General features: G+C 42.0%; 1 protein-coding gene across 9 annotated transcripts in view; it reads left to right on the top strand.

The window, feature by feature from the left end:
- The window catches only part of LOC109891393 (ral GTPase-activating protein subunit beta-like), a 76252-nt gene extending 53178 nt beyond the window's left edge, over window positions 1-23074 (top strand). For 2 of the 9 annotated variants that reach the window (XM_020483922.2, XM_020483904.2), the window contains exons 19-30: window positions 336-523; window positions 825-931; window positions 1400-1552; window positions 2528-2737; window positions 3308-3466; window positions 5617-5785; window positions 6717-6839; window positions 7819-7955; window positions 15425-15530; window positions 15767-15845; window positions 17053-17201; window positions 17756-23074. In XM_020483922.2, the coding sequence (XP_020339511.1) occupies window positions 336-523; window positions 825-931; window positions 1400-1552; window positions 2528-2737; window positions 3308-3466; window positions 5617-5785; window positions 6717-6839; window positions 7819-7955; window positions 15425-15530; window positions 15767-15845; window positions 17053-17201; window positions 17756-17970 (1795 nt within the window). In that variant the 3' untranslated portion in view covers window positions 17971-23074. The other 7 variants (XM_020483913.2, XM_020483890.2, XM_020483898.2 and 4 more) reach the window with 6 other exon arrangements.
- The last annotated feature ends 3936 nt before the right edge of the window (window positions 23075-27010 follow it).

Here is a 27010-nt window from a genome sequence, read left to right as displayed (position 1 = left end):
TTTATTTTTTTGAGCAGTGTATTTTGGGTTCTGTTTGGGTAAGACAGTTGAACTAAGCTCATGAGGCAATTATAAGTTATATTTTTTCAATAATCTATGGCTATATGTTATTCATTTAAAAGTTTAAAAAAATGTATGTACCAAATGCATACTGTAGCTTTAAGTTCTCTTCAACCATTCATATTTTTTTATTTGACCAAACCTGTATTCTTATCCCCTTAGTTCAGGGTTGCTATTTTTATTCATACTCATACAATTCTGCTTTTGGAATGTTTTATAGCGGCGATTCCTGCCTCGTATATATTTTGAATGCACAGCATCTCTGTCCCTGTCAGCATAATGCAGGTCCTGGGGGCGTTCCCGTCGCCCAGTGGCCCTGCCTCCCCCTGCAGCCTGCTGAACGAGGACACCCTGATCAAGTACTCCAGGCTGACCTCTACCAGCCGCAAGAACTTCCGCTACTTTGTCCTAGACAACTCTGTCATCCTGGCCATGCTGGAGCAGCCGCTGGGCAACGAACAGAGTCAGTTATGTTATCCCAAATCCACTTCAACAAATATTTTTGACATATTATTGGCAATCCTTCACGTGTTATCCCAGAACCATTTTGACAGTCGTCATCCGCATGTTATCAGTCATCAACCACATGTTTTCAGTCATCATCCTCATGTTTATTAACATTTTAAACGTTTAAAAGTGGTTTTGCACTATAAAACGAAAATTGGAGTTTCTCATTGGACATGTCCAATGTCTTCTGTTTTGTGCCTAATGAACACAACCTTGTTGACCTGGTTGCTGTGTGTGTGTGTGTGTGTGTGTCTCAGCAGATCCCTGTCCATCCGTGACCATGTTGATAAGGGGGATGTCTGGGAGACATGCCTGGACCATGCAGCTCTTCCACCAACCCAGGGGGGCCCGTGCCAGCCAGAAGGTAACACGCACACTTTAGTTAACCCTTTAGATTTGTTGTCTTGATAAGTTTCCGTACATTTCTATTACTCGCCAGTCACAAGGTAACACACACCGTAGTTAACCCTTTATATGAATTATGTTAGTATGTTTTAGCACATTTCTATTAGTGTCAAGCTTCACATTGATGTCTTATTAACTAGGAACTCCATTGTTAGGAACCAGGTTTTCACATTGCTGTAATGAACAAATGATCTCTAATCTCATTCAATGTTAACTATGATTGCTGGTTCCAGATCTATTTGGGGAAAAATGTCTGCATCAGGGAATTGATATTCATCAGATGCTTATCGTAGACCTTTAACAATGCTAAATGATCACATGTCAGTCCATGTTTCTTGCTGAGTTTTCCCAGTTCCTTTCCCAGGGGTCTGTATCTCATCAGAAGTATCCCCCCCTTCTCTGTCTCTCTCGCTCCTCTCTGTAGCAGGTGTTTATCCCAGAGAGTCGGCCCACTCCCAAAAATGATGTGGGGATCCGGTTGAACGTCAAACACAGACCCTTCCCAGAAGAAGTGGACAAAATTCCATTTGTGAAAGCAGACCTGAGCATTCCGGACCTACACGATATCGTAGATAAGGAGGTAGGCTGGCATTGTTTGTCCATCCTTATTAGAATAATGTCTCCATTGCCCTAATGAGAATTGTATTGTAGTGTGGAGGTGGTGTTTGCATCAGCCATTTCCTGTATTTACAAAGTGACTCAAAATAGGAGTGCTTATCTAGAATCAAGGTCCCCCTGTTATGTATTATTTAGTGAAAACTGATCTAAGATCAGCACCGCTTTGGCCCCATAGGAGTGATGGGACACCTGAATCCACTTTGCACAACTAGGACAACTAGCTCATTTAATGTTCAACAAAATGTAGGCTATCATTCTCTGTGAACTTGTCCACTTCAATGAACAAGTGTCTGCCTGAAAGAAATAAAAAAAATATATTCTCAACTGACAAGCCAAACACTTCATGACACATAGCTACTACACTGATGTACAGTGATCCGGACGCAAGTTGTCCTCACACACAAAACGTGACATGATTCACTAACATCACCTACCACCAAACCTTTTGCTCTTTATCAGAGCCAGCTGATATTGGTTACTCCTCAGTATTTTCCAGTTTGACTATGACTGTGGGAGCGAAAAGGTGTTGGGATTGGGTGCGCACTGTATTGATTTTGTGAGTTTATTGGGTGTTTTAAGAAGGTTTGTCTGCGTTGATGGTTCATTCATGTCAGGTGAGTGGTTGTGGGTGTTTGATGTTTTGTGAGGTGCTTTGAGGAGGGGATTGTCTGTGTATGGGTGCATTTCGGTGGATGTATGCAATGACACAGCATTCTTTTTTTGGGGGGGTATCTACAATAATGACTACTATTTGTCATTACTACTATAAGATGAAGATCAGAATGAGCAACAGCCATAGGATCCTATCCCATTGACCGTTGGCACAGATCTAGGACCAGCCACTTCTAATCATAACCATTTTTAGAGGGTGAAAAATGTCAAACTGACCTTGGATAAGTGTCAAGGGGCGATACCATCATCCATTCCTCACTCTCAGCTGGAGATGCAGCACGACAAGCTGCGAGGTGTGATGGCCAAGCAGATCGAGTACGAGACGATGCTGGAGCACGGCAGCGAGGAGCGCTGGAGCAGCAAGAGCTTCCCAGACGTGCTAACGGACTGCAAGCCCCCGACTCCCTCGCAGGAGTTCCAGACGGCCCGCCTCTTCCTGTCGCACTTTGGCTTCCTGTCACTGGAGGCACTCAAGGTACTGGGGAAAGAGATGGGAGGAGGGGGAGAGGAGAGGTTTGAAAACAGCCTATGTGGCATCGATATGAGTCAAACAGTTATTCTAGTGGCAAAATTGACTGCAATGTGTAAATATGATCATTCTGGTCATAAAGTCAGTCTCATCTAAAACTGATTTTGTAAAGTCCATGCTCCACAACAGGTAAACGAAGGTTGGGTTTTGATTTGACGATGTCCATCTGCCCACTAGCATGGGGTGAACAGCTGCGGTGATTGCTCTCTATCCAATAGCATAGACAGTGTGACAGACCTGCTTAGGAGCGCCAACTGTTTACATAATACAACACGTCGCGCAATACTGCACCAAACACCTTAGTTAGATGAACATTTGCGTAACTGAAACATCCTCTGTAAAAACGTCTAAATTAATTACAGATTATCACCAAACAGGTGGAGGGCTAGCCAAAAATGGTACACATATCTGGTGGCAGCAATGTTACAGCAGCAATATTAAGCAGCCAAGAAAAGCCTATTGTATAGCTTGATGAACCAGCCAATGTCATTTAACTTGATGTTTCCTGCCTTCCAGGAGCCCGGCAACAGTCGCCTACCTCCCCACCTGATTGCACTGGACTCTGGGTTGCCGGGCTTCTTTGACGACATGAGCTACCTGGACCTGCTGCCCTGCCGGCCCTGCGACACAGTCTTCCTCTTCTACATGAAGGCCGGCCAAAAGAGCAGCCAGGAGGTGAGAGGTTAAAGAGGAGGGTGTCAACAGGGTTGTGTTCAGTAGGAACGAACAGAAGGGAAAAGGTCAAACTGGTTTTCCATTGTTAAAACTTTTTAACTTTTTGATACCGTGTGCCCTAATGAACACGGCCCAAGAGTTACGGACCAGTGCAAAAGTCTCGATTTAACTATTTTCATGCCCTGATATTAGTGTACTTTCTCTGAAAATCCTTCTAGACGGTCACGCTAAACTATTCTAAAATGGTTGGAGAAAAAAACAGTTGCCAAAGTCTGGTCTATTGGTGGATCTGCAGACTCCCTCTCTCATTTCGAACCTATTTGTTAATAAAACTAGCAAAATACAACTGTAATTTTGACCAAAAACTTTTACAATCTAAAACCATTTACAGACAATGAAATATTTCATGTTCACGTCTCTGTTAATGGACTGTCTGTCCCTGTGTCCCATGCATAGAATTAGTTAGAGGACTCATCTTTGTACCTGTTTCATTATGGCTTCTGTGAGAGCACAGGCCGCGCCATTGAGTCTTATCTCCATTTTACAGTAGTACATTTTCTTATTCATTTTTTGTTTGAAAAAAGTTGTAAAGCTAATATTTGTGCTAATAGTCCTGAACAAAAATCTTGTAATTCATTCATTATGGCCACTAGATGGCGGTGATATAGTTTCAAGCCATTTGTGACTCACGACCTGGATTTTGTCTTTTGTAGCAAAATTTGAATTTCTGTTTTTTACATTGGATAAAAGCCGAGACTCAGAACTACAAAATGGTATATCATACACTGTATTTTAGGAACAATGGGGAAGTGATTCTGCTTTGAAAGTTTCTAAACATGTAAACTCAATTTTGAGAAAATTGTATTTTAGTGTTTTGGTGAGAGAGCTCTTCTTTGTCTCCACCCATTCAGTATCGTTCACACCCTCTTAAGCTTTTGCCCCACCCATCTCGCTTTGTTCTCGAAGCGCTCAGAGCGCACACTTGAAGCTCTGGCCGATGATTTGTTTACCTCTGGATAACATGAAAACAGCCTAACCAGCTCTGTTGGCAACAATTTCATTATGCTTTTCTGCCGACTTTACTGACACTGGCCGTATTCAACGGGTGTTGTACACTTTAGCTTAAGACATGTAGCTAGCTAGCTACCTAGGTAAATTATTATTAACCAAGCTAGGTAAACAACATGTAAGATCACACACATTACATCACGTTAGCTAACGAGCCAGCCACTTAAAGTTAGCTAGGGAGCCAGCCAGCTAACGCTAGCTAACAGTACACGTTAGCTCAAGACATGTAGCTAGGTAAACAATGAACCTAGCTAGGTAAACAACGTGTAATATCACACATCACGAGCCGGCAAGCTAACGTTAGCTAGTTAAACAATAATGAATAATAACAGCATAAGCATATTAAACAAAATACTTTGTAAAAATTAGAAACGTGTAATATCTGAAAATGTAGCTAGCTAGACTATCTTACATCATCACGCATAATGGTCACGAATCCATGCCAAAAATGCCCTTTGTTTGAAGATGTAATCCAGAAACAGGTGTTTTCTTTAGCTATCATACTCTAATTCCAAAACTCGATTCTCCAGAAAGTGGAGAGCAACACTTATGCAGCTACATTTTTTTTTTTTTATCCACATTTGACAGGATTACCAACACAAACTGAGCTCAAATAGACTCCTCTCTCGGCATGTCCAGCCCACTCATTATCTCAGCCAATCATGGCTAATGGGAAGGTTGGTGACTTTTTCTGTGGTTTACCAGCAAGGCTCGTAATTTAACAATTGTTTTCATATTTACAGATATTTACAGCATACAATTTTGTTATTGAGGGACATGAAAGTTCACATTTTTGAGGCACTTCTGGAAGAAGAAAAAACACATTTCGATTTTTTTTAAATTAAACGTTCAAATGGCGCTCATGTGAAGTCGTGACTTGCGACCTACGCCTAGTTTCCTGAAACGGGTCACATTTACAAACCATAGCAACCAATTTGTATAAGACAATGCTCTAATCATTGGCTGATCACTCCCAACCCATAGGAAAATCTGCCCTGTTGATGCTCTCAATGGCAATGTCCATGCAAAAATGGGTTATATCCATGATGAGGCCTCTAACTAACTCTATGGTCCAATGCCAGATCCTGAGAAATGTGGAGTCGAGCGCCAACGTGCAGCATCACTTTCTGGAGTTCCTGATGTCGCTGGGCTGGCCCGTGGAGGTGGGGCAGCACCCGGGCTGGACAGGCAGCGTCTACACTAGCTGGTCCATCAACAACCACAACAACAATGGAGACAGCATCCAACCAGGTGAGGGAGGGAGGGAGCGTTAATCATGCCAACCTGAGAAAATACAGTACCAGTCAAAGGTTTGGACACTTACTCATTCAAGGGTTTTTCTTTATATTTACTATTTTCAAAAATATATATATAATAGTGAGACATCAAAACTATGAAATAACACATACGGAATCATGTAGTAACTGAAAAAGTGTTAAACAAATCAAAATCAAACTCGTCAATGTGCATCATGCTAGTTTTCACTCAAATGGCAAGGGACTGAAGCTCCTTGCCTGGAACTCGAGTTGTTACGGGGCAAGCTTGCAGTACTCAAAATGGCGCTGCACATCTTCTAGTAAACAGTCGCTTGCAAACTATGGATTTTGTTGCTAATTGAAGTAAGGCAGTAATGCCACCCCTATTCTGATGCATTTCCTGCCTTAGAGCATAAATACTTGTTTAGGTTCCACCTCCAGGCTCCTTATACAGTACCGGTCAAATGTTTGGACACTTTTTTCCCTACATTGTAGAATAATAGTGAAGACATCAAAACTATGAAATAACACATATGGAATCCATGTAATAACCAAAAAAGTGGTAAACATATCAAAATTCTATTTTATTGATTCTTCAAAGTCGCCACCCTTTGCCTTGATGACAGCTTTGCACACTCTTGGCATTCTCTCAACCAGCTTCTTGACATTCTTGATGCAGTCAAGACGGGCACAACCAGATGTTATGGCCGCAACCAGTTTGCCTAACTAGCGCAAGTATGGCGCCCTGCTGCTCAAGCTGAGCAGCACCCTCTCTGCCGTGTCGCGCAGCAAACAATATTTCTTTTTCGCACACGTGTATTTCGACTGTCGGGATATCCGGAAAAATGTAATGATATTATTTGAATAGTGAAAATATTTAAAATGCCCAAACCTAGTAGTAAGGGAGTTCCTTTCTGTCCCCACAGATGATACTATCACCCTGGGAGACACGGGCGGGGGCGTGTTCAATGGAGAGAAGCGGGTGCTGTACTACGCCGACGCCCTGACCGAGATCGCCTTTGTCGTTCCCTCGCTCACAGACTCCTCCGGTGGGCCTCATCCCTTTCTCCCATCTTCCTCTATTACTTTCCCTCCTGTACTCCTCATCCATCATCACATCTTATTTTCTCTCATCCACTCTTCATCTGGATTTTGTTGTTTGGGGGGAGATCAGCTATGAAACTAGCAGACAGATTAGTCTATAAAATAACATTACTTGCATCATTTCTTATCCCCTTTTTTCTTTTTTACCCCTACCACCCCATCACCTGGTTGGAGGACCTGGTGGAAAACATTCCAATTCAATATATATACACATGTAGCCTTCTATTTCTACTGAACTCCCAAGTGCATCGCCAAATCAACCAATCCTTCTAATCTTAATTCCGTCCCTCAGATGTCCACAGACTAACCCATCTTTCCCAGTATTGCCATTTCACTATTTCCTCTTGCAATATATCCTTCTATATTACTGTGGTGTCTTACGAGGGTCTTGAACCTCTTCATTTGTACTATTTCTATTGAGTTTGCCCTAAAAATAAATACATTTACCGAATGAATATAATCATATTTCACATTGATTGATTTTGGTTTTTCAGATCTCCTAACAGTACTGTTTGTAGGTCCATCTGAACACAGACATTATGACTCAACAGCCACTCTGGACCTGACTCCCAAAGCGAGCTACTGAAGGACAGTACCAAAAGAGATGATCTATTGATTCTGTTTCTTCATTGCAGAGTCTGCACAGGGCTGACTGTTTAATCCCCCATGTTTTGAGTGTTATTTTTGTGGGGAGAATTTTACATAAGTTGAAATTAATGAGATTTTCTCTAATTTGATCAACAATTGTTCTTTTAGAGCTTTATAATTGTATTAGTAAGTCATTGAGCAGGGGTGTATTCATTAGGCACTAAACAGAAGAAAAAGGACTCATCTTTTTTTCTGTTGTAAAACATTTAGCCACATCTAGGGAATAGGGTGCCGTTTGGGGTGCAGACTGTGTTCTCACTTGTTTTGTTCCTATAGCTGAGTCATCGGAAAGCAGTTTCCCCACAGTGGATTCTGACTCTCAGATGGAACTGCTACCCAACCTGCTGAAACAGTCCAACCTCACACTGGAGCTCTTCCCCAACCACTCTGACAACGTGGCACCCGCACAGAGGGTAAGACGCACTACAAACCATTATAAGGGACACTTGTTCATTTTTTAAAACATTATTATCATGATCTCCAACTATACCAGTGTCTACATGCAGTGTATTCGGAGCCCTTGACTTTTTACACATTTTGTTACGTTAGCCTTATTCTTAAATGGAATAAATGCATTTTTTCCCTCATCAATCTACACACAATACCCCATAATTAAAAAGCAAAAACGGATTATTTTTTACCTTATTTACGTAAGTATTCAGAACCTTTGCTATGAAACTCAAAATTGAGCTGAGGTGCACTTTGTTTCCATTGATCATCCTTGAGATGTTTCTACAACTTGATTGGCATCCACCTGTGGTAAATTCAATTGGTTGGACATGATTTGGAATGGCAAACAACCTGTCTATATAAGTCCCACAGTTGACTATGCATGTCAGAGCAAAAACCAAGCCATGAGTTCGCAGGAATGGTAAACAACAAACATGCTCTGTTTCATGGAAACATGGCTCTCTCGGGATATGCTGTCAGATTTGATACAGCCACCTGGATTCTTTGTACGTCGCACCGACAGGAATAAACATCTCTCCAGGAAGAAGGAGGGAGGGGGTGTATGTTTCATGATTAACGTCTCATAGTGTAATTGTAACAACATAAAGGAACTCAAGTCCTTTTGTTCACCTGACCTAGAATTCCTCAATCAAATGCGACCTTATTATCTCCCAAGAGAATTCTTCTCAGTTATTGTCACAGCCGTGCATATCCCCCCTCAACCAATACCACGATGGCCCTCAAGGAACTTCACTGGACTTTATGCAAACTGGAAACCATATATCCTGAGGCTGCATTTATTGTAGCTGGGGATTTTAACAAAGCAAATTTGAGAACAAGGCTACCTAAATTCTATCAGCATATTGACTGTAGTACTCGTGCTGGCAAAACTCTGCATCACTGCTATTCTAACTTCCGGGAATCATCCAAGGCCATCCCCCGCCCTCCTTTTGGCAAATCTGACCACGACTCCATTTTTCTCCTCCCCTCCTATAGGCAGAAACTCAAACAGGGTGTACCCGTGTTAAGAACTATTCAACGCTGGTCTGACCAATCGGAATCCACGCTTCAAGATTGTTTTGATCACGCGGACTGGGACATGTTCCGGGTAGACTCAGAATAATATCGACTTGTACACTGATTCGGTAAATTCGTTTATAAAGATGTGCATATGAGATGTACCCACTATGACTATTAAAACCTACCCTAACCAGAAACCGTGGATAGATGGCGGCATTTGCGCAAAAGTGACCGCGCGAACCACCGCATTTAACCATGGAAAGGTAACTGGGATTATGGCCGAATACAAACAGTGTAGTTATTCCCTCCGCTAGGAAATCAAACCAGTGAAATGCCAGTACAGCGACAAAGGTGGAATCGCAATTCAACAGCTCAGACACAAGATGTATGTGGCAGGTTCTACGGACAAAAAAAAAAAACTGCCACATCACGGACAACGACGTCTTGCTTCCAGACAAACTAAACACCACCTTATTTGCCCACTTTGAGGATAATACAGTGCCACCGAAACGGCCCGCTACCAAGGACTGTGGGCTCTCCTTCTCCATGATCGACGTGAGTAAGAGATTTAAACATGTTAACTCTCGCAAGGCTGCCGGCCCAGACGGCATCCCTAGCCACGTCCACAGAGCAAGCTCAGACCACATGCGTCAAGATGGCCACCATTGTTCCTGTACCCAAGAAGGCAAAGGTAATTGAACTAAATGACTATCGCCCCGTAGCACTCACTTCTGGCATCATGAAGTGCTTTGAGAGGCTAGTCAAGGATCATATCACCTCCACCTTACCTATCACCCTAGACCCACTTCAATTTGCTTACCACCCCAATAGGTTCACAGACAATGCAATCGCCATAACACTGCACACTGCCCTATCCCATCTGGACAAGAGGAACACCTATGTAAGAGTGCTGTTGACTATAGCTCAGCATTCAACACCATAGTACCCTTCAAACTCATCATTATGCCAGAGGTCCTGGGTCTCAACCCCGCCCTGTGCAATTGGGTCCTGGACTTCCTGGCAGGCCGCTCCCAGGTGGTGAAGGTAGGAAACACCATCTCCACCCCACTGATCCTCAACACTGGGGCCCCACAAGGGTGCATGCTCATTCCCCTCCTGTACTGCCTGTTCACCGATGATTCCGTGGCCATGCATGCCTCCAACTCAATCAAGTTTGCAGTCGACACAACAGTAGTAGGCTTGATTACCAACAACGACGAGACCGCCTACAGGCAGGAGGTGAGGGCACCCGGAGTGTGGTGTCAGCAAAACAACCTCACTCAAAGTCAACAAAACAAAGGAGATGATCGTGTACTTAAGGAAACAGCAGAGGGAGCACCCCCCTATCCACATCGACGGGACAGCAGTGGAGAAGGTGGAAATTTTAAGTTCCTCGGCATACATATCACGGACAAACTGAAATGGTCCACCCACACAGACAGTGTGGTGAAGAAGGCGAAACAGCGCCTCTTCAACCTCAGGAGGCTGAAGACATGTCTTGTCACCTGAAACCCTCACAAACTTTTTCAGATGCACAATTGAGAGCATCCTGTCGGGCTGCATCACCGCCTGGTACGGCAACTGCACCGCCCACAACCGCAAGGCTCTCCAGAGAGTGGTGCGGTCTGCACAACACATCACCGGGGGCAAACTACCTGCCCTCCAGGACACCTACAGCCTTCACAGGAAGGCCAAAAAGATCATCAAGGACAACAACCACCCGAGCCACTGCCTGTTCACCCCGCTACCATCCAGAATGCGAGGTCAATACAGGTGCATCAAAGATGGGACCGAGAGACAGAATCTGTTTTTCAGTCCCAATGCCGTCAGACTGTTAAACAGCCATCACTAACACAGAGAGGCTGCTGCCTACATAGACTTGAAATCATTGGCTACTTTAATAAATGGATCTCTAGTCACTTTATTAATGCCACTTTAATAATGTTTACATATCCTGCATGGCTCATCTCATATGTGTATATACTTTATTTTATACCATCTATTGCATCTTGCCTATGCTGCTTAGTCATTGTTCATCCATATATTTATATGTATATGTGACCCGATTCAGGGAACTAGGCATATGTCGCAAGTCACAACTTCACTGGAGAGCCTTTTGAACATACTTTTTTTATTTTTATGAAAATGCGTTTTTTGGCAGAAATGCCTTCTCGAACATGTGAACTTTCATGTGACTTAATATCAAACGTGTATGTCATCTGTAAATACGAATACAATTGTTGAATTACAAGCCTAGTTGGTTTAGCCACAGAGAAAGGCTGCAACCTTCCAGCTAGCATTGATTGGCTGAGTTAATGAGTGGACTGGACATGCAGAGAGGTGAGTTTGGATTGGTCTGCGGTGTTGCATCTTGTGTCGATAAAATTAGCTGCTCGTAATGATTAGATACTCCTTTCTACTGCAGTTTTTTTTTAAATAAACTTTCGCTGTGGAGAACTGCAAATATTTTGCTACTGCTCTCAATAACATTTCTGCCCTGAATTTATCAGGAGCTATCAACAAAGGTCAGTGGGAAAAAGTTGTGATGGACTAATTTCTAGACGATGATCATGCCATGCAATGCTGACTCTCTCTGAAAATAACATGTTTTGAAATCAGCGGAACACAATGGGCCAAACCAGCTGTGCAAACTAAACGGGAACAACACCGGGTGTCTTTTAAAAGGGGTTACAGTCGGCCTTGAACCTTTCATCCATGTATACAGGTAAGAATCTAGCTATAGCTTCAGAGATTATACATTTCTAATTCATTGCAAGCTAAAGCTTGCTGTTAGCTAGCCAGCTGGAGTTCGATGGCTGGCTTGTTAACTAACATTGAACCTAACGTTATTTGGTTAACTTTGGCTTGCAGTTTGTATTGCTAGTAACGTTACTCTATGGATTGGTATTATAGTAAAAAATGTTGCTTGCTAACGCCATCGCTCATCCATATATTTATATGTACATATTCTTATTCATCCCTGTTATATTTAAGTCAATTTGTTTGTATAAGGTAGTTGTTTGTGTGTATTTGTTAGATTACTTGTTCGATTTTACTGCATAGTCGGAGCTAGAAGCACAAGCATTTCGCTACACTCGCATTAACATCTGCATGTGTCCAACAAAATTTGATTTGATTTTGATGACCCCCGCTTGTTATTAGCTCGCTAATGTTAGCAGAGGTTAGTTGGCTGGATTGCTATCTAACATTAGCTTATGTGTATGAGGTGTGTGTAACATTAGTGATTTCTCAGAATGCCATTTCGCATGGCTAGTTATGGCCTAATGTTAGCTAGCTAACTATCTAACATTGAACCTATTGGTTAACTTTAGCTAACTATGACAATCTGTTTGTATTGCCAGTTAAAGCTTGCTGTTAGCTAGCCAGCTGACGTTAGATGGCAGGCTAGCTACAGTAGCTAACATTACCTGTATGAACTGTGTGTAGTGATGTTATCGCAGAATGCCATTTCGCATCTATTGTATAATTATGCTAAAATATTTGTATCTGGAATTTGTCTTTCAGCATCAATCAGTAGAACCGGCCTGACTCTAATCCGCCAGCCAGTCATCAAAAAGAGAGCTGGCCCAGGCAAGCAAAGACGTCAGCGCAGTCATCAACTACATGCACCATTTCTTCACTAACTACAGAGATGAAAAAACAAATGTGGACCTGAATTGTGATAACTGCAGTGGCCAAAACAAGAACAAGTTTGTGATCTGGTATTGTGCCTGGTGGACCATGCACAAGCTCCACCACAATCTGGAACTTCACTTCCTCATCACAGGCCACACCAAGTGTGCTGTTGTGAAGGACAGCACTGACAGGGGTCAACATCCCACAGCTGGTTGGACTGGAGGATAATACGGTGCTGGTGGAAAGCTATGGCTTACTCCGTACTGCCACAGATCAAGCAGTACCAGCACTTCAGGTGAAAATATTTTCATTGCATTGTATGAGGTTATTCTTCTTATATAAACTTGGGAGGTGAATTGATGTTGTGCAAGGTTGTAATGTCTTTGATTTGTTGTTGTTACAGCTTTGATGCTCTGGAGCCTTGGTGTTGTTCACGCCAAGAAGCGTTCGCACTCAGTTGGGACCAGGTTTTAGCTGCTGAGCAACTCTGACATCCCATAGATGGCATGCCTATACAAGCACCACCTGGACTGGACACAGCTAGACAAACGTATATTTTTGGGAAGATCAGGGTGTTTTGCGACGGACCAGTCATCAGCACTATCTGCAGTGCCTCTATTCAAATGACTCTCTCCTAACACACACGGCATACGTTGCTGCTACAATTTTGGGGGTTTATCCTGCTGCTCAGCCACTTTACCCCCGATTGTATGCATATAACTACCTCGTCTATCATTGATATCATTATTGATAATGTTCTTGCACATTCTGTATATTTGATATATATTGACACGATTTCTGATATTGCTACTATGCAAGTAACCATTTGGCTGTACCATTTACAGCTGCAGTAGAGACCATCCACTTAGCAAGACTTAGCAAAATATTGATATATATATATAATGTATATTTATGTGTGGTCGTAACATGATTTTGCGACATACCACAACAATATCATGTGGCCGTATCAAGTGTCCAGCACATAAATACATGGCGCATGCATCTGTTTATGTACTGTACATGTGCAAAATAAATAAACAAATGTGCAATACTGTGATAAGTGCACGTGTAACAGTATATGCAAATTTTCTGGTGTGAAGGCATTTGGGCAGTGGTGTAAAGTACTTAAGTAATTTTATAAAGTAATAAAGTAATTACTTTATTTATATTTACTATATTATATACTTTTATATATACTATATTATATACTTTATTTATATTTACTATATTATATACTTTTATATATACTATATTATATACTTTATTTATATTTACTATATTATATACTTTTATATATACTATATTATATACTTTATTTATATTTACTATATTATATACTTTTATATATACTATATTATATACTTTATTTATATTTACTATATTATATACTTTTATATATACTATATTATATACTTTATTTATATTTACTATATTCGTAAAGAAAAAAATGTACTTTTTACTCCATACATTTTCCTTGACTCCCAAAACTACTTGTTGCATTTTGACAGGAAAATGGTCCAATTCACACTTCTCAAGAGAACATCCCTGGTCATCACTACTGCCTCTGATCTGGCGGACTCATTAAACACAAATGCTTTGCTTGTACATTTTGTCTGAGTGTTGGAGTGTGCCCCTGGCTATCCATAAAAAAAATAACAATAATTGTGCCGTCTGGTTTGCTTAATTTAAGGAACTTGAAATGGTTTATATTTTTTACTTTTGATACTTAAGTACATTGTGCTCCTGGCTATCCGACAATAAAAACAATATATAGTAAAAAAAATACAATTGTGCCATCTAAGGAATTTTAAATGACTCACTTTTACTCAAGTATGACAATTTTGTACTTTTTCCACCACTGGATCTGGCTGGGGGTTATAGCATTGCTTTTACATGACCCATCAATTTAGACAAGTGTATCTGGGTAAGTGTCATCTAATATTTCTAAAATATTTTTATCTGGACACTTTCTGTTTACTTGGAATTTTTCCTTATTGTAGGCTACTACCACTGTCTTCATTTTTACTACATTACTCACTGTTTTGCACATGACCTCATGTGAATCCTTAAAGAGATGGGTGGGGCTGGCTTAAGAGGGTGTGAACAATGGGTGTAGACAAAGGAGAGCTCTCTAGTAGGTACCAAAACATTCAAAGGTCCTTTTCTCAAAAGTGACTTTACAAGTGTATCACCTTTCAAAGTATACTTACTTTCCCATTGTTCCTCAAAAATGCTGTGTATGATATACCATTTTGTAGCTCTGAGTCTCTACTTTTATCCAATATAAACAATTGCTGCACTGTCGAAACTAGATGCACAAGCATTTCGCTACACTCGCAATAACATCTGCTAACCATGTGTATGTGACAAATAAAATGTGATTTTATTTGCTTGTTTCTAGCCTAAAGCATCGCTGATTAAAGCGTAGTTATAGATCGGTTATTATAAACTGCGTATTTCGAGCCCTGAATGCTGATTGGCTGAAAGCTGTGGTATATCACACCGTATACCACAGGTGTGTGAGAACATTTAATTTTACAATTCAAATTAATTTATAATAGCAATAAGCCACCTTGGGGGTTTGTGGTATATGGCCAATATACCACGGCTAAGGGCTGTATCCAGGCACTCCGCATTGCTTTGTGCATAAGAACATAACACCCCCTTATTGCTTAAATATATTTGGGATATTTTTTTTTCCCCCTAAAATTTTTTAAGTCAATTAGGGGTGTGCGTTTTGCTATTTTTTTCTAACAAGGGCTCGTCTGTCCCTCAGAGTCCTACGGTGAAGTGTAAGAAGATGCCTCCCGGCAGGACCATCCCTCCAATGGGACCAGAGACCAAAGTACTGGTGGTCTGGGTGGAGCGCTACGATGATATCGGTAGGCTAACCACCTCCTGCGTCCCGCTGAAACTGACCTCTATTGGCAGCCATTTTGGTTCTTTATAAAAATTATTGGATACAGTTGATGAGTCTATTCTATAGAACTATTTTAGATATTTTATTGAGAAGTATTTGATAGAAGAATGTCCTTATTTCTGGTAATTACTGACTTCAGTTCATCTTAATAGATTTTGTGCACCTAACCGCAGTGTATGTTGAATTCTTGTATTGTAGAGAACTTTCCCCTGGCTGACCTGCTGGTAGAGACGAGCACTGGAGTGGAAACCACGGCCAACAGTAGCACCTCAACAAGGTACTACAGGCTCCCATCCATCACTATTCAACACAGAGACTATGTCTGACATTTTTTCCAGCTGTGAAGTCCTCGCTTCCTCCTTCTGTTCCTCGCCTCTCTCTCAAATCTCATTGGAAAAGAAGGTCAAGGGAGGGACCATTGGGTCGTCAAGGATTTGACAGCTAGAAACTTTTTCAGACATACTTAAGAGTTGAGTCGATAGAGAATTGAACTGAGAAAGCAGTTGCTACAACAATTATGGAACATTGCAGATTTGAGGGATTTTCAATCAATCAGTCATACAAAATTGTCTTTTACTTATTCATATTCACAAAGTGTTCATAATTTATTTTTAGCAAGCGAGGGTCACAATGATAAGGACAAAACACCTAGAAATATACGTATCCTCTTCTGACATGCTAGGTAGATGCCAAGTATATACCACCACCAAGACCAGTCAGTGCAAGGTGTCGTGATATGGGCTCAGCATGGTGGCGGGGGGACCAACGGGGTCAGACGAGTACTAGTGTTTATGTTGCAGAGACAGGGCAGTGTAGGTCAGGGGACCTTGCCAGGTCAGCATATAGAACAGGAGACAAGCGCAAGGGGTCGAACTAGAGGCCGTACAGAACCAAAGCCTAGCTAATGTGGATGGTGGCTGACCACAGAAGGCAGGATGGTAAGAGGTGCTCATAGCGCCTCTGCGGCGGGGACAGTGTCTCATATCTGCTCTGCTCCACCTTTCTTCTCTCCCTCGTCTTCCTATCTGCCTCTCTCTCCCTATTTCTCAAATTAATTTTATGTCATATGCGCCGAATACAACAGGGGTAGACTTTACTGTGAAACGCTTGCTTATGAGCACTTTCCCAACAATGCAGAGTTAAAAAGTAAGACACTTTAGCAAAAATGGAAATAGTAACACAATAAAATAACAATAACGAGACTATAAACTAGGAGTACCTACCGGTACTGAGTCAAGGTGAAGGGGTACGAGGTAATTGAGGTGATATGTACATGTATGTTGGTATAAAAGTGACTAGCCAATCAGGATCGATAATAAACATAGTAGCAGCAGTGTATGTGAAAGTGTGTGTATTGGAGTGTCAGTGTAATATGTGTAAGTGGCGTCCATTGAGTGTGCATAGAGGCGTTACAAGAGAGGCAAATTAATTTCTACCTCTCTATGCCTGTCCAACCCTCTTCCTCCTTCACCCCCCTTCCTTAGACCCACGACGTCCGGTCAGGATGTGCAGGTGATCTTCATCCACCCTCTGAAGACGGGCCTGTTCCGGATCCGCCTGCATGGGGCCCTGGGAAAGTTCAGCATGGTCGTCCCCCTGGTGGACGGCATGGTAGTCAGCAGGAGGTCACTAGGTGAGAGAGGTTGGGGGTGAGGAGGTGTTTTGGGGCAGGGGGTGTGTGTAAAGGTACGGGTAGGGGAAGGGTGAAAGGTGTGTGTGAGCTATCACGGTGACTTTTGACTAGTACAACTGTGTGTGTGCGTGCGAGAACAAATTGCCAGTGTGTGCAAGAGATGCTGCACTCTTCAACAGTGATGTCTGACATACAGTATCACTGTTGAAGAATATACATGAGTTATGCCAGAGAGAGAGAGATTGCTACCAGGCGGTGATCTTAGAGACCACAGTCCCGCTTCTCTTCTTCACACATGCCAAATGTGGGTGTGAGTCATCCCAGATGCAGATGCCTAGCATCAGGCCTAGCTCCACCACGTCTCTCTCCAAGTCGGTGCTGAGCCATCGGTCACCTCTCTCCCTCTCTTCTATTACCTCTTTTCTATCGCTCTGAGTTCCTGGTGAGGCAGACTGTAATAATATATGCTGTTTAGCAGACGCTTTTATCCAAAGTGACTTAGTCATGTGTGCATATATATGGGTAGTCACCCCTCCCTCCCACCTCTGTCTCAGGGTTCCTGGTAAGGCAGACGGTGATAAACGCGTGCCGGCGGAAGCGGCTGGAGAGTGACTCGTACAACCCTCCACACGTGCGTCGGAAACAGAAGATCGCCGAGGTGGTGAACCGCTACCGCAACAAGCAGCTGGAGCCCGAGTTCTATACCGCGCTCTTCCAGGAGGTTGGCGTAAGCAGCCTCGACCGTGACCCCACCCCCGATGAACTTTGAACTTTCACCTCCCTCCCCACAAGGACTGCAAAGATTCTTTATATTTATAAAATGTTTATCTTCTTCTTTACTTTGTTATTTATATTATCAGCACTTGGTGGCCACGTTCCAAATTGACAATTTAGTTTTTCCCCACCCCGCGCTGCAACACTGCTCATCTGCAACTTACTCTAGTTCTACCCAAGCCTTGTAGGACTCTTTGATGGGGTCTGGTTGTGGTACTAACCTCACCTGACTCCGAGGCGTCAGGCTTGGGCAAAGGAAGCACCTTTAGCTGTGAGGAGAGGGTATATGCTTAAACAACTGACTATAAACTTGTGACACGGCACGTGGCAAAGTGATTGCTGTCGGCGCTCAATTCAAAATGGCTTCCACTCTGTGGCTGTGACTAGTTCCCACAGCCTTCTCACTGTGGTTTTTCAAGTCCGATTCTTCTGTTTGCTTTTCTATGAAATGCATCAGTCTGTCCATTTCCCATATTTAACAGTTTTTTTGTTTATTATGTTGGTCTGGAATGGAAAAGAGAGGTCAAAACATCCAACTTTTTCATTGACGAAACAACGACACTACAAAAACTAATATTTACAAAACTCAAATCTCACTTCAGTAAATTGTCATTTTTTACTTTTGGTTCTCTCTTCCCACAAACATAATTGTACCAGTTAGCTAAAATGTATAGTTCTGCTTTTACTTTAAATCTCAGGTAGTTTGAGCCTTTTATATTCATCGGTATCTGGGTTGTTTTCTTTAGGCACGAAAATGAAAAAAATATATATACTAAAATAGGGAGAGACTAGCGGAACTTGTATGTTTTTCCATTGCAAACCATTTTGCTACTGTGCCCTAATGAATGCGACCTTGGTAATGTACTCAATGCACTCCCAACCAACTGTGACTAGAGTCTGGTTTCAATAATGGACTTTTTTTGGCATAGAGAAAATACACCACTGCCTACGCCACTACTTTATCTGCTTGAATAAAATACAAAATAGTAGCTAGCAAGATGAAGATCACAGAGGTCATTTTTAATGAGTGCATTTCGCAAGTGGCTAGTTTGCATCAACTACCTTAATTGAAACCCCTGCAAAGGTGTTGCCTACCAACTGGTTTTGAATTGCAATGTTCTGGCATGTCTGTCTTGTCATTTTTGGGGAGAGTCCCCAGATATGGTTTATTTTACTTATCGACGTAAGCAGTGACGTACAGTAGTTATTCTATCCCAAAATATTCCGTAATTTAAAAACAGACCCTAGTCACTGTGTCGCCACGGGTCGGGTTTTCGAGACTAACAAACTGACCTTGTTTTGGGCTTTTAGTGCACTCTAAAACGTGTGGCATTTCACATTCACTGAAGCTGATGGTGGTCTCGATATGGAACTTCAGGAAGTCAAAATCACTGATGGATTATACTTTTTTTTGGTATGGATTTGAAAATGAAATCCTTTATAGGTTTGTTTCTTCCCGTGTCAGATAAAAATGCTAAGTATGTATACATATAAAATACATTTTGATTGGTGATATAAAAGGTGAGTTTCAGTTGATTGTTTGTTATTCACAGTTGGAAATATGATGATCTTGGTTAGTTGAAAAAAATGATTTGTCACGAGCACTGTGTTTAACATCCCATTCCAGATGTGATACTTCAGAAGCTGATACATGCCGCCATTTTATGTCTATAATATTTCCATGCCAATATGTCCAGCCTAGAACCAAATTCAGAGCATTAAGTCACTAATGTGTAGCTGCAGAGGTTGTACTCATCTTTTTTAAGTGTCTTTATTTGTGTTCGACTTCGAGACAACATAACTTATCGCTATTAAGGGCTGAAACATCAGTTTTGTCAAGTTATTTTTGCAATGTTCTGTTAAGGGTTGGACGGATGCAACTGACGGTTCACTACTGTGTATGCCACTGGATCTGTCTTAGACACAGATTTTATACATTGAACAAAAATATAAACTCAACATGCAACAATTTTAAGATATTACTTAGTTACAGTTCATATAAGGAAATCAGTTCATTTAAATACATTCATTAGGCCCTAATCTATGGATTTCACATGACTGGGAATACAGATATGCAGCTGTTGGTCACATATACAGTGCATTCAGACCCCTTGACTTTTTCCACATTTTGTTACGTTACAGCCTTCTCCTACAATGGATTAAATCGTTTTTCCCTCATTAATCTACACACAATACCCCATATTGACAAAGCAATAACAGTGTTTTTGCAGCCATGAGTCTTCTTGGGTATGACTCTACAAGCTTGGCACACCTGTTTTTGGGGAGTTTCTCCCATTCTTCTCTGCAACTCCTCTCAAGCTCTTTCAGGTTGAATGGGGAGCATTGCTTCACAGCTATTTTCAGGTCTCTCCAGAGATGTTAGATCGGGTTCAAGTCTGGGCTCTGGCTGGGCCACTCAAGGACATTCAGAGACTTGTCCCGAAGCCACTCCTGTGTTGTCTTGGCTGTGGGCTTAGGGTTCTTGTCCTGTTTGAAGGTGAACGTTCACCCCAGTTTGAGGTCCTGAGTGCTCTGGAACAGGTTTTCATCAAGGATCTCTGTACTTTGCTCCGTTCATCCTTCCCTCAATCCAGACTAGTCTCCCAGTCCCTGCCATTGAAAAACAGCCCACAGCATAATGCTGTCACCACCATGCTTCACCGTAGGGATGGTGCCAGGCCTCATTCCGGCCAAAGAGTGCAATCGTGGTTTTATTAGACCAGAGAATCTTGTTAGGTACCTTTTGGCAAACTCCAAGCGGGCTGTCATGTTCCTTTTTCTGAGGAGTGGCTTCCGTCTGGCCACTCCACCTAAAGGCCTGATTGGTGGAGTGCTGCAGAGATGGTTCTACCATCTCCACAGAGGAACTCTGGAGCTCTGTCAGAGTGACCATTGGTCACCTCCCTGACCAAGGCCCTTCTCCCCCGATTGCTCAGTTTGACCGTGCGGCCAGCTCTAGGAAGAGTCTTGGTGGTAACAAACGTCTTCCATTGAAGAAAGATGAAGGCCACTGTGTTCTTGGGGATCTTCAATGCAGCAGAAATGTTTTGGTACTCTTCTCCAGATCTGTGCCTCGACACAATCCTGTCTTGGAGCTCTACGGACAATTCCTTCGACCTCATGACTTAGTTTTTGCTCTGACATGCACTGTCAACTGTAGGACCTTATATAGACAGGTGTGTGCCTTTTTCAAATCAAGGTCAATCAATTGAATTTACCACATGTGGACTCCAATCAAATTGTAGAAACATCTCAAGGATGATCAATGGAAACAGGATGCACCGGAGCTCAATTGAGTCTCATAGCAAAGGGTCTGAATACTTATGTAAATAGGGTATGGATCAGAAAACCAGTCAGTATCTGGTGTGACCACCATTTGCATCATGCAGTGCAACACAACTCCTTTGCATAGATTTGATCAGGCTGTTGATTGTGGCCTGTGGAATGTTGTTCTACTCTTCAATGGAAGTTGCTGGATATTGGTGGGAACTGGAAGACGCTGTCATACACGTTGATCCAGTGCATCCCAAACATGCTCAATGGGTGATATGTCGGGTGAGTGCAGGCCATGGACGAAGTGGAAATGTTTTTAGATTGTGTACAGATCCTTGCGACATGGGGCCGTGCATCATCATTCTGAAATATGAATGGCACAACAATGGGCCTCAGTATCTCTTCACGGTAGTACCTCTGTGCATTCAAATTGCCATCGATAAAATGCATTGTGTTCATTGTCTGTAGCTTATCCCTGCCCATACCATGACCCCACCGCCGCCAGGGGTCACTCTGTTCACAACGTTGACATCAGCAAACCACTCTCCCACACAAATGCCATACATGCTATCTGCCATCTGCCCGGTAAAGTAACCGAGATTAATCCGTGAAAAGTACACTTCTCCAGCGTGCCAGTGGCCATCGAAGGTGAGCATTTGCCCACTGAAGTCGTTTACGATGCCGAATTAAAGTCGGGTCAAGACCCTGGTGAGGACAACGAGCACGCAACGCAGTTCAGCTTCCCTGAGATGGTATCTGAGAGTTTGTGCAGCCCAGATCCTGGTCTGGTGTGGTTACACGTGGTCTGTGGTTGTGAGGCCGGTTGGACGTAATAATTCTCTAAAACAAGGTTGGAAGCGGCTTATGGTAGAGAAATTAACATTCAATTCTCTGGTAATAGTTCTGGTGGACATTCCTGCCACTTTACATGTTGCGTTTAGATTTTTTTATTATATGTAAAATAACTAGGTCTTTTGCATGATATTTGTGGTGATCCACTGTGACATTTGGATCTTCTGAAAATAAGATTTCCTCCACTTTCGTTCCATAGATCACTGATTGTGTTACATTTAATTAGAAAAGATTTACATGTTCTTTACTGTTAAAGGAAAAGCTCAATCGTACTACAGACTGACCAATTTAAAGACTTACTGTATCTGGGGAAGCTAAAAGCTCATTTGAGTTATGTTTTTCCCCCAGAATAATATTAGTCATTTTTTTAGGTTATTTGCTTTTTGTCCTGTGTTTTTATGAGGATCAAGAGGGGGAAAAAATACAAGAATGTAAATTCAGTAAAATGTTAGCCCAGTCCCAGACCTGTTTGTGCTGTATTAATTCCAACATAAGAATTTGTGTTTTCCAGCACAAACAGATCTGCGACCAGGCTAGTAAAATGTCCCATAAGGCATAAATTCTGGTGTCAATTTCCTAGTGTCAAGTTTTTAAAATCTGGAATGTCCACTCTATTGCTGATCAAATGGCTTCAATTAATATCAATTATCAAATTAATCGATACTCTAGCCAGCTATTGTGCACTGCAAATATTCTACCAACTCGATGGAGCCACATGGAACGGAAATAGATTTTGTCCCGTTCTTCGTAAACGTCTAATTTGTTCTGTAAATATTGAAGGTATCAACTTGAATAAAGTTGGAAGATATGTACATACTGAGCGCGTGAAGTACATTTCAGTCGTCTGTCCCTCCATTACGAAAGGCACAAAAACTGCTTGTTTGTATTTATGCCGTTTTATTATGTGTCCATAAGAAACACATTGGATATTGAATGTAACACAATGTAACGAATAAAGATTTTAATGAACTTTTTATGCTGTGTGGTTCTCTTCTTACACAGTTGTAGTTAAAATAGTCTGTTTCTATCACTTTTTATGTATGATCAAACTTTAAATAAACAGAACGGGATGAGCAGAAAACAGACCATGATGAACTCATGTTATTTCATACCTTTCTGTGTGGCCTCAGCCTGAGAGTTGACCGACCACGCTTAAACACATTTTTTACCTTTCCAAAACGAATAATTGTGTTTCACCTGAACTGCCCTATTCAGACTTAGTGGTAGTCACGCCCATAAAAAATGTAATTACAGTAGAATTATAGTAATTGTTATACATAGTCACATGGGGCTATATGTTCTCATATGAATGGGCCAATAAAAGCGTAGGCCAGTTGGAATTATAAAGATAGGAATTATAAACCCGTATGCAAAAACTAGGGTGAGAGTGTCCTGATCTTGATCCTGGGGCAGTTTTGCATTTTCCCACTAAGGATTAAGGTTAGTAATGCTAGAGAAAAGCTGATCCTAGGGGAAACGTTACCCCTGAGGCAACAATCTATCTTTGTGTGACTGGAGCCAGTGGGGGGCAGCAGAGAATCAAGTTGTATTGGTCATGCTTTGTAAACAACATTGAAATGCTTACTTTTGGTCCTTTTACAACACTTCAAGATAGAAATACAAATTAGAAATAGTGAGATGAGGATTAAATACACAGTTAATAAAAACGAGTAAAAATAACATGGTTTAATAAAAAAATAATAATAATAATAATAGTGCTTTCGGAAAGTATTCAGACCCCTTGACTAACAGTTTGTTACTTCAAACATTTTTTATTTAACCTTTGTTTAACTAGGCAAGTCAGTTAAGAACATTGTTTTTTTTACAATGACGGCCAAACCTTCCCCTAACCCGGACAACGCTGGGCCAATTGTGCGCCGCCCTATGGGACTTTCGATCACAGCTGGTTGTGATACAGTCCGGAATCGAACCAGGGTCTGTAGTGACGCCTAGCACTGAGATGCAGTTCCTTAGACCGCTGCGCCACTCAGGAGCAGTCTTATTCTAAAATGGATTAAATTATGTTTTTTCCTCATCAATCTACACACTACCCTATCATGACAAAATGAAAACAGGTTTTTAGACATTTTTGCAAATGTATTGAAAATACAAAACAGAAACTTTATTTACATAAGTATTCAGACATTTTGCTATGAGGGTGTATCCTGTTTCCATTGATTATCATTCAGATGTTTCTACAACTTGATTGGAGTCATTCTGTGGTAAACACACCTGTCTATATAAGGTCCCACAGTTGACAGTACATGTCAGAACAAAAACTAAGCCATAAGGTCGAAGGAATTGTCTGTCAAGCTCCGAGACAGGATTGTGTCGAGACACAGATCTGGGGAAGGGTTCCAAAAAGAGTGAGAGTTTCAAGTTCCTTAGTGTCCACATCACCAACAAACTATCATGGTCCAAACACACCAAGAGAGTCGTGAAGAGGACACCACAACCTCTTTTCCCCTCAGGAGACTGAAAATATTTTAAATGTTTCCCCAGATCCTCAAAAAGTTATACTGCTGCACCATCGAGAGCATCCGGTTGCATCACCGACATCCGACCGTAAGGCGCTACAGAGGGTAATGCGTACAATTAATCAAATGGCCATCAGGACCATTTACATTGACCCCCCCCCAACTACTCGCTTTTATTATCACTTTACCCCTACCTACATGTACAAATGACCTTTACTAACCTGCACCCCCGCACATGTACCGGTACCCCCTGTATAAAGCCTCATTTTTGTTTTTTTATTGTGTTTACGTTTTATTATTTTTTACTTTAGTTTGTTTACAAAATATTTTCTTAACTCCATTTCTTGATCTGCATTGTTGGTTACAGGCTTGTAAGTAAGCATTTCACGGTGAGGTCTACAGCTGTTGTATTCGGTCAATGTGACAAATAAAATGTTATTTGAAAAGTCGATTCAATAGACATGTATAAAAGCAACAGATTCCATTAATAAGAAGGGGCTAGAAGCAGCTTATATGGTGAGCTACCGAGTGGCTAGGACAGGCAAGCCCCATACATTGTGAAGGACTTAATTCTTCCTGCTGCCGCAGATATGGCTGGGAAATGGCCAAAAAAAACTACACAGACAATATCTTCATCAAACACTTTCACGACACATCAGTGACATTTTTTTTTATTTAACCAGGCAAGTCAGTTAAGAACAAATTCTTATTTTCAATGACGGCCTAGGAACAGTGGGTTAACTGCCTGTTCAGGGGCAGAACGACAGATTTGTACCTTGTCAGCTTGGGGGTTTGAACTTGCAACCTTCCGGTTATGAGGTCAACACTCTAACCACTAGGCTACCCTGCCACCCCGCATGACAGGAGATGTTTTGAAACAATTACTGCTTCAGCTGGATGAGTCAACAGACGTGGCGGGACTGGCACAGCTCCTGGTATATGTCCGTTACATTTGCCTGAGAGCTTGAAACATGTTTTGGACACGACAGCGAAAAGGGTTAACTTTGTTAAAGCAAGGCCCCTGAACTCTTGTGTATTTTCTGCATTATGCAATGATATGGGCAGTGACTACGTATCGCTTTTACAACATACAGAAGTGCGCTGGTTATCAAGGGGCAAGGTATTGACAGCTTTTTGAAATGAGAGACAAGCTTAAAGTTTTTTTTACTGACCATAATTTTCACTTATCTGACCGCTTGCATGATGACAAGTTTCTCACACGACTGGCCTATCTGGGTGATGTTTTTTCTCGCCTGAATGATCTGAATCTAGGATTACAGGGACTCTGCAACTATATCCAATGTGCGGGACAAAATTGAGGCTATGACTAAGAAGTTGGAGCACTTTTCTGTCTGTATTAACAAGGACAACACACAGGTCGTTACATCATTGCATTATTTTTTGTGCGCAAATGAACTCAAGCTTATGGACAATGTCAAATGTTATATAGCGAAGCAACTGAGTGAGCTGGGTGCGCAATTACACAGGTACTTTCCAAAAAGGGACGACACGAACAACTGGATTCGCTATCCGTTTCATGCCCTGCCTTCAGTCCACTTACCGATATCTGAACAAGAGAGCCTCATCAAAATTGCAACCTGCGGTTCGGTGAAAATTGTATTTAATCAGAAGCCACTGCAGATTTTGGACAGGGCTGTGCTCAGAGTTTCTTTCCTTGGCAAATCGGGGTGTTAAGACACTGAAGCCCTTTGCAACCACGTACCTAAACTAAGCAAAAAAACTTCACTTGTAAACATTTGTATGAACATAACAAGATTTGTCAACTGAGACAAACTGAACAAGTTCCACAGACATGTGACTCACAGAAATGGAATAATGTGTCCCTGAACAAAGGGGGGGTCAAAAGTAAAAGTCAGTATCTGGTGTGGCCATCAACTGGATTAAGTACTGCAGTGCATCTCCTCCTCATGGACTGCACCAGATTTGCCAGTTCTTCCTGTGAGATGTTACCCCACTCTTCCACCAAGGCACCTGCAAGTTATTGGACATTTCCAGGGGTGAATGGCCCTAGCCCTCACTCGCCGATCCAACATGTCCCAGACGTGCTCAATGGAATTGAGATCTGGGCTCTTCGCTGGCCATGGCAGAACACTGACATTCCTGCCTTTCAGGAAATCACACACAGAACGAGCATTATGGCTGGTGGCATTGTCATGCTGGAGGGTCATGTCAGGATGAGCCTGCAGGAAGGGTACCACATGAGGGAGGAGGATGTCTTCCCTGTAATGCACAGCGTTGAGATTGCCTGCAATGACAACAAGCTCAGTCCAATGATGCTGTGACACACTTCCCCAGACCATGACAGACCCTCCACCTCCAATCGATCCTGCTCCAGAGTACCGGCCTCGGTGTAACGCTCATTCCTTCGACAATAAATGCAAATCCAACCATCACCCCTGGTGAGACAAAACC

This window comes from Oncorhynchus kisutch, linkage group LG1 (assembly GCF_002021735.2).
Source record: "Oncorhynchus kisutch isolate 150728-3 linkage group LG1, Okis_V2, whole genome shotgun sequence".
In the NCBI taxonomy this organism is placed as follows: Eukaryota; Metazoa; Chordata; class Actinopteri; order Salmoniformes; family Salmonidae; genus Oncorhynchus; species Oncorhynchus kisutch.
Note: the sequence above shows the minus strand (reverse complement) of the source record. Positions and strands in the feature narration are given on the sequence as shown.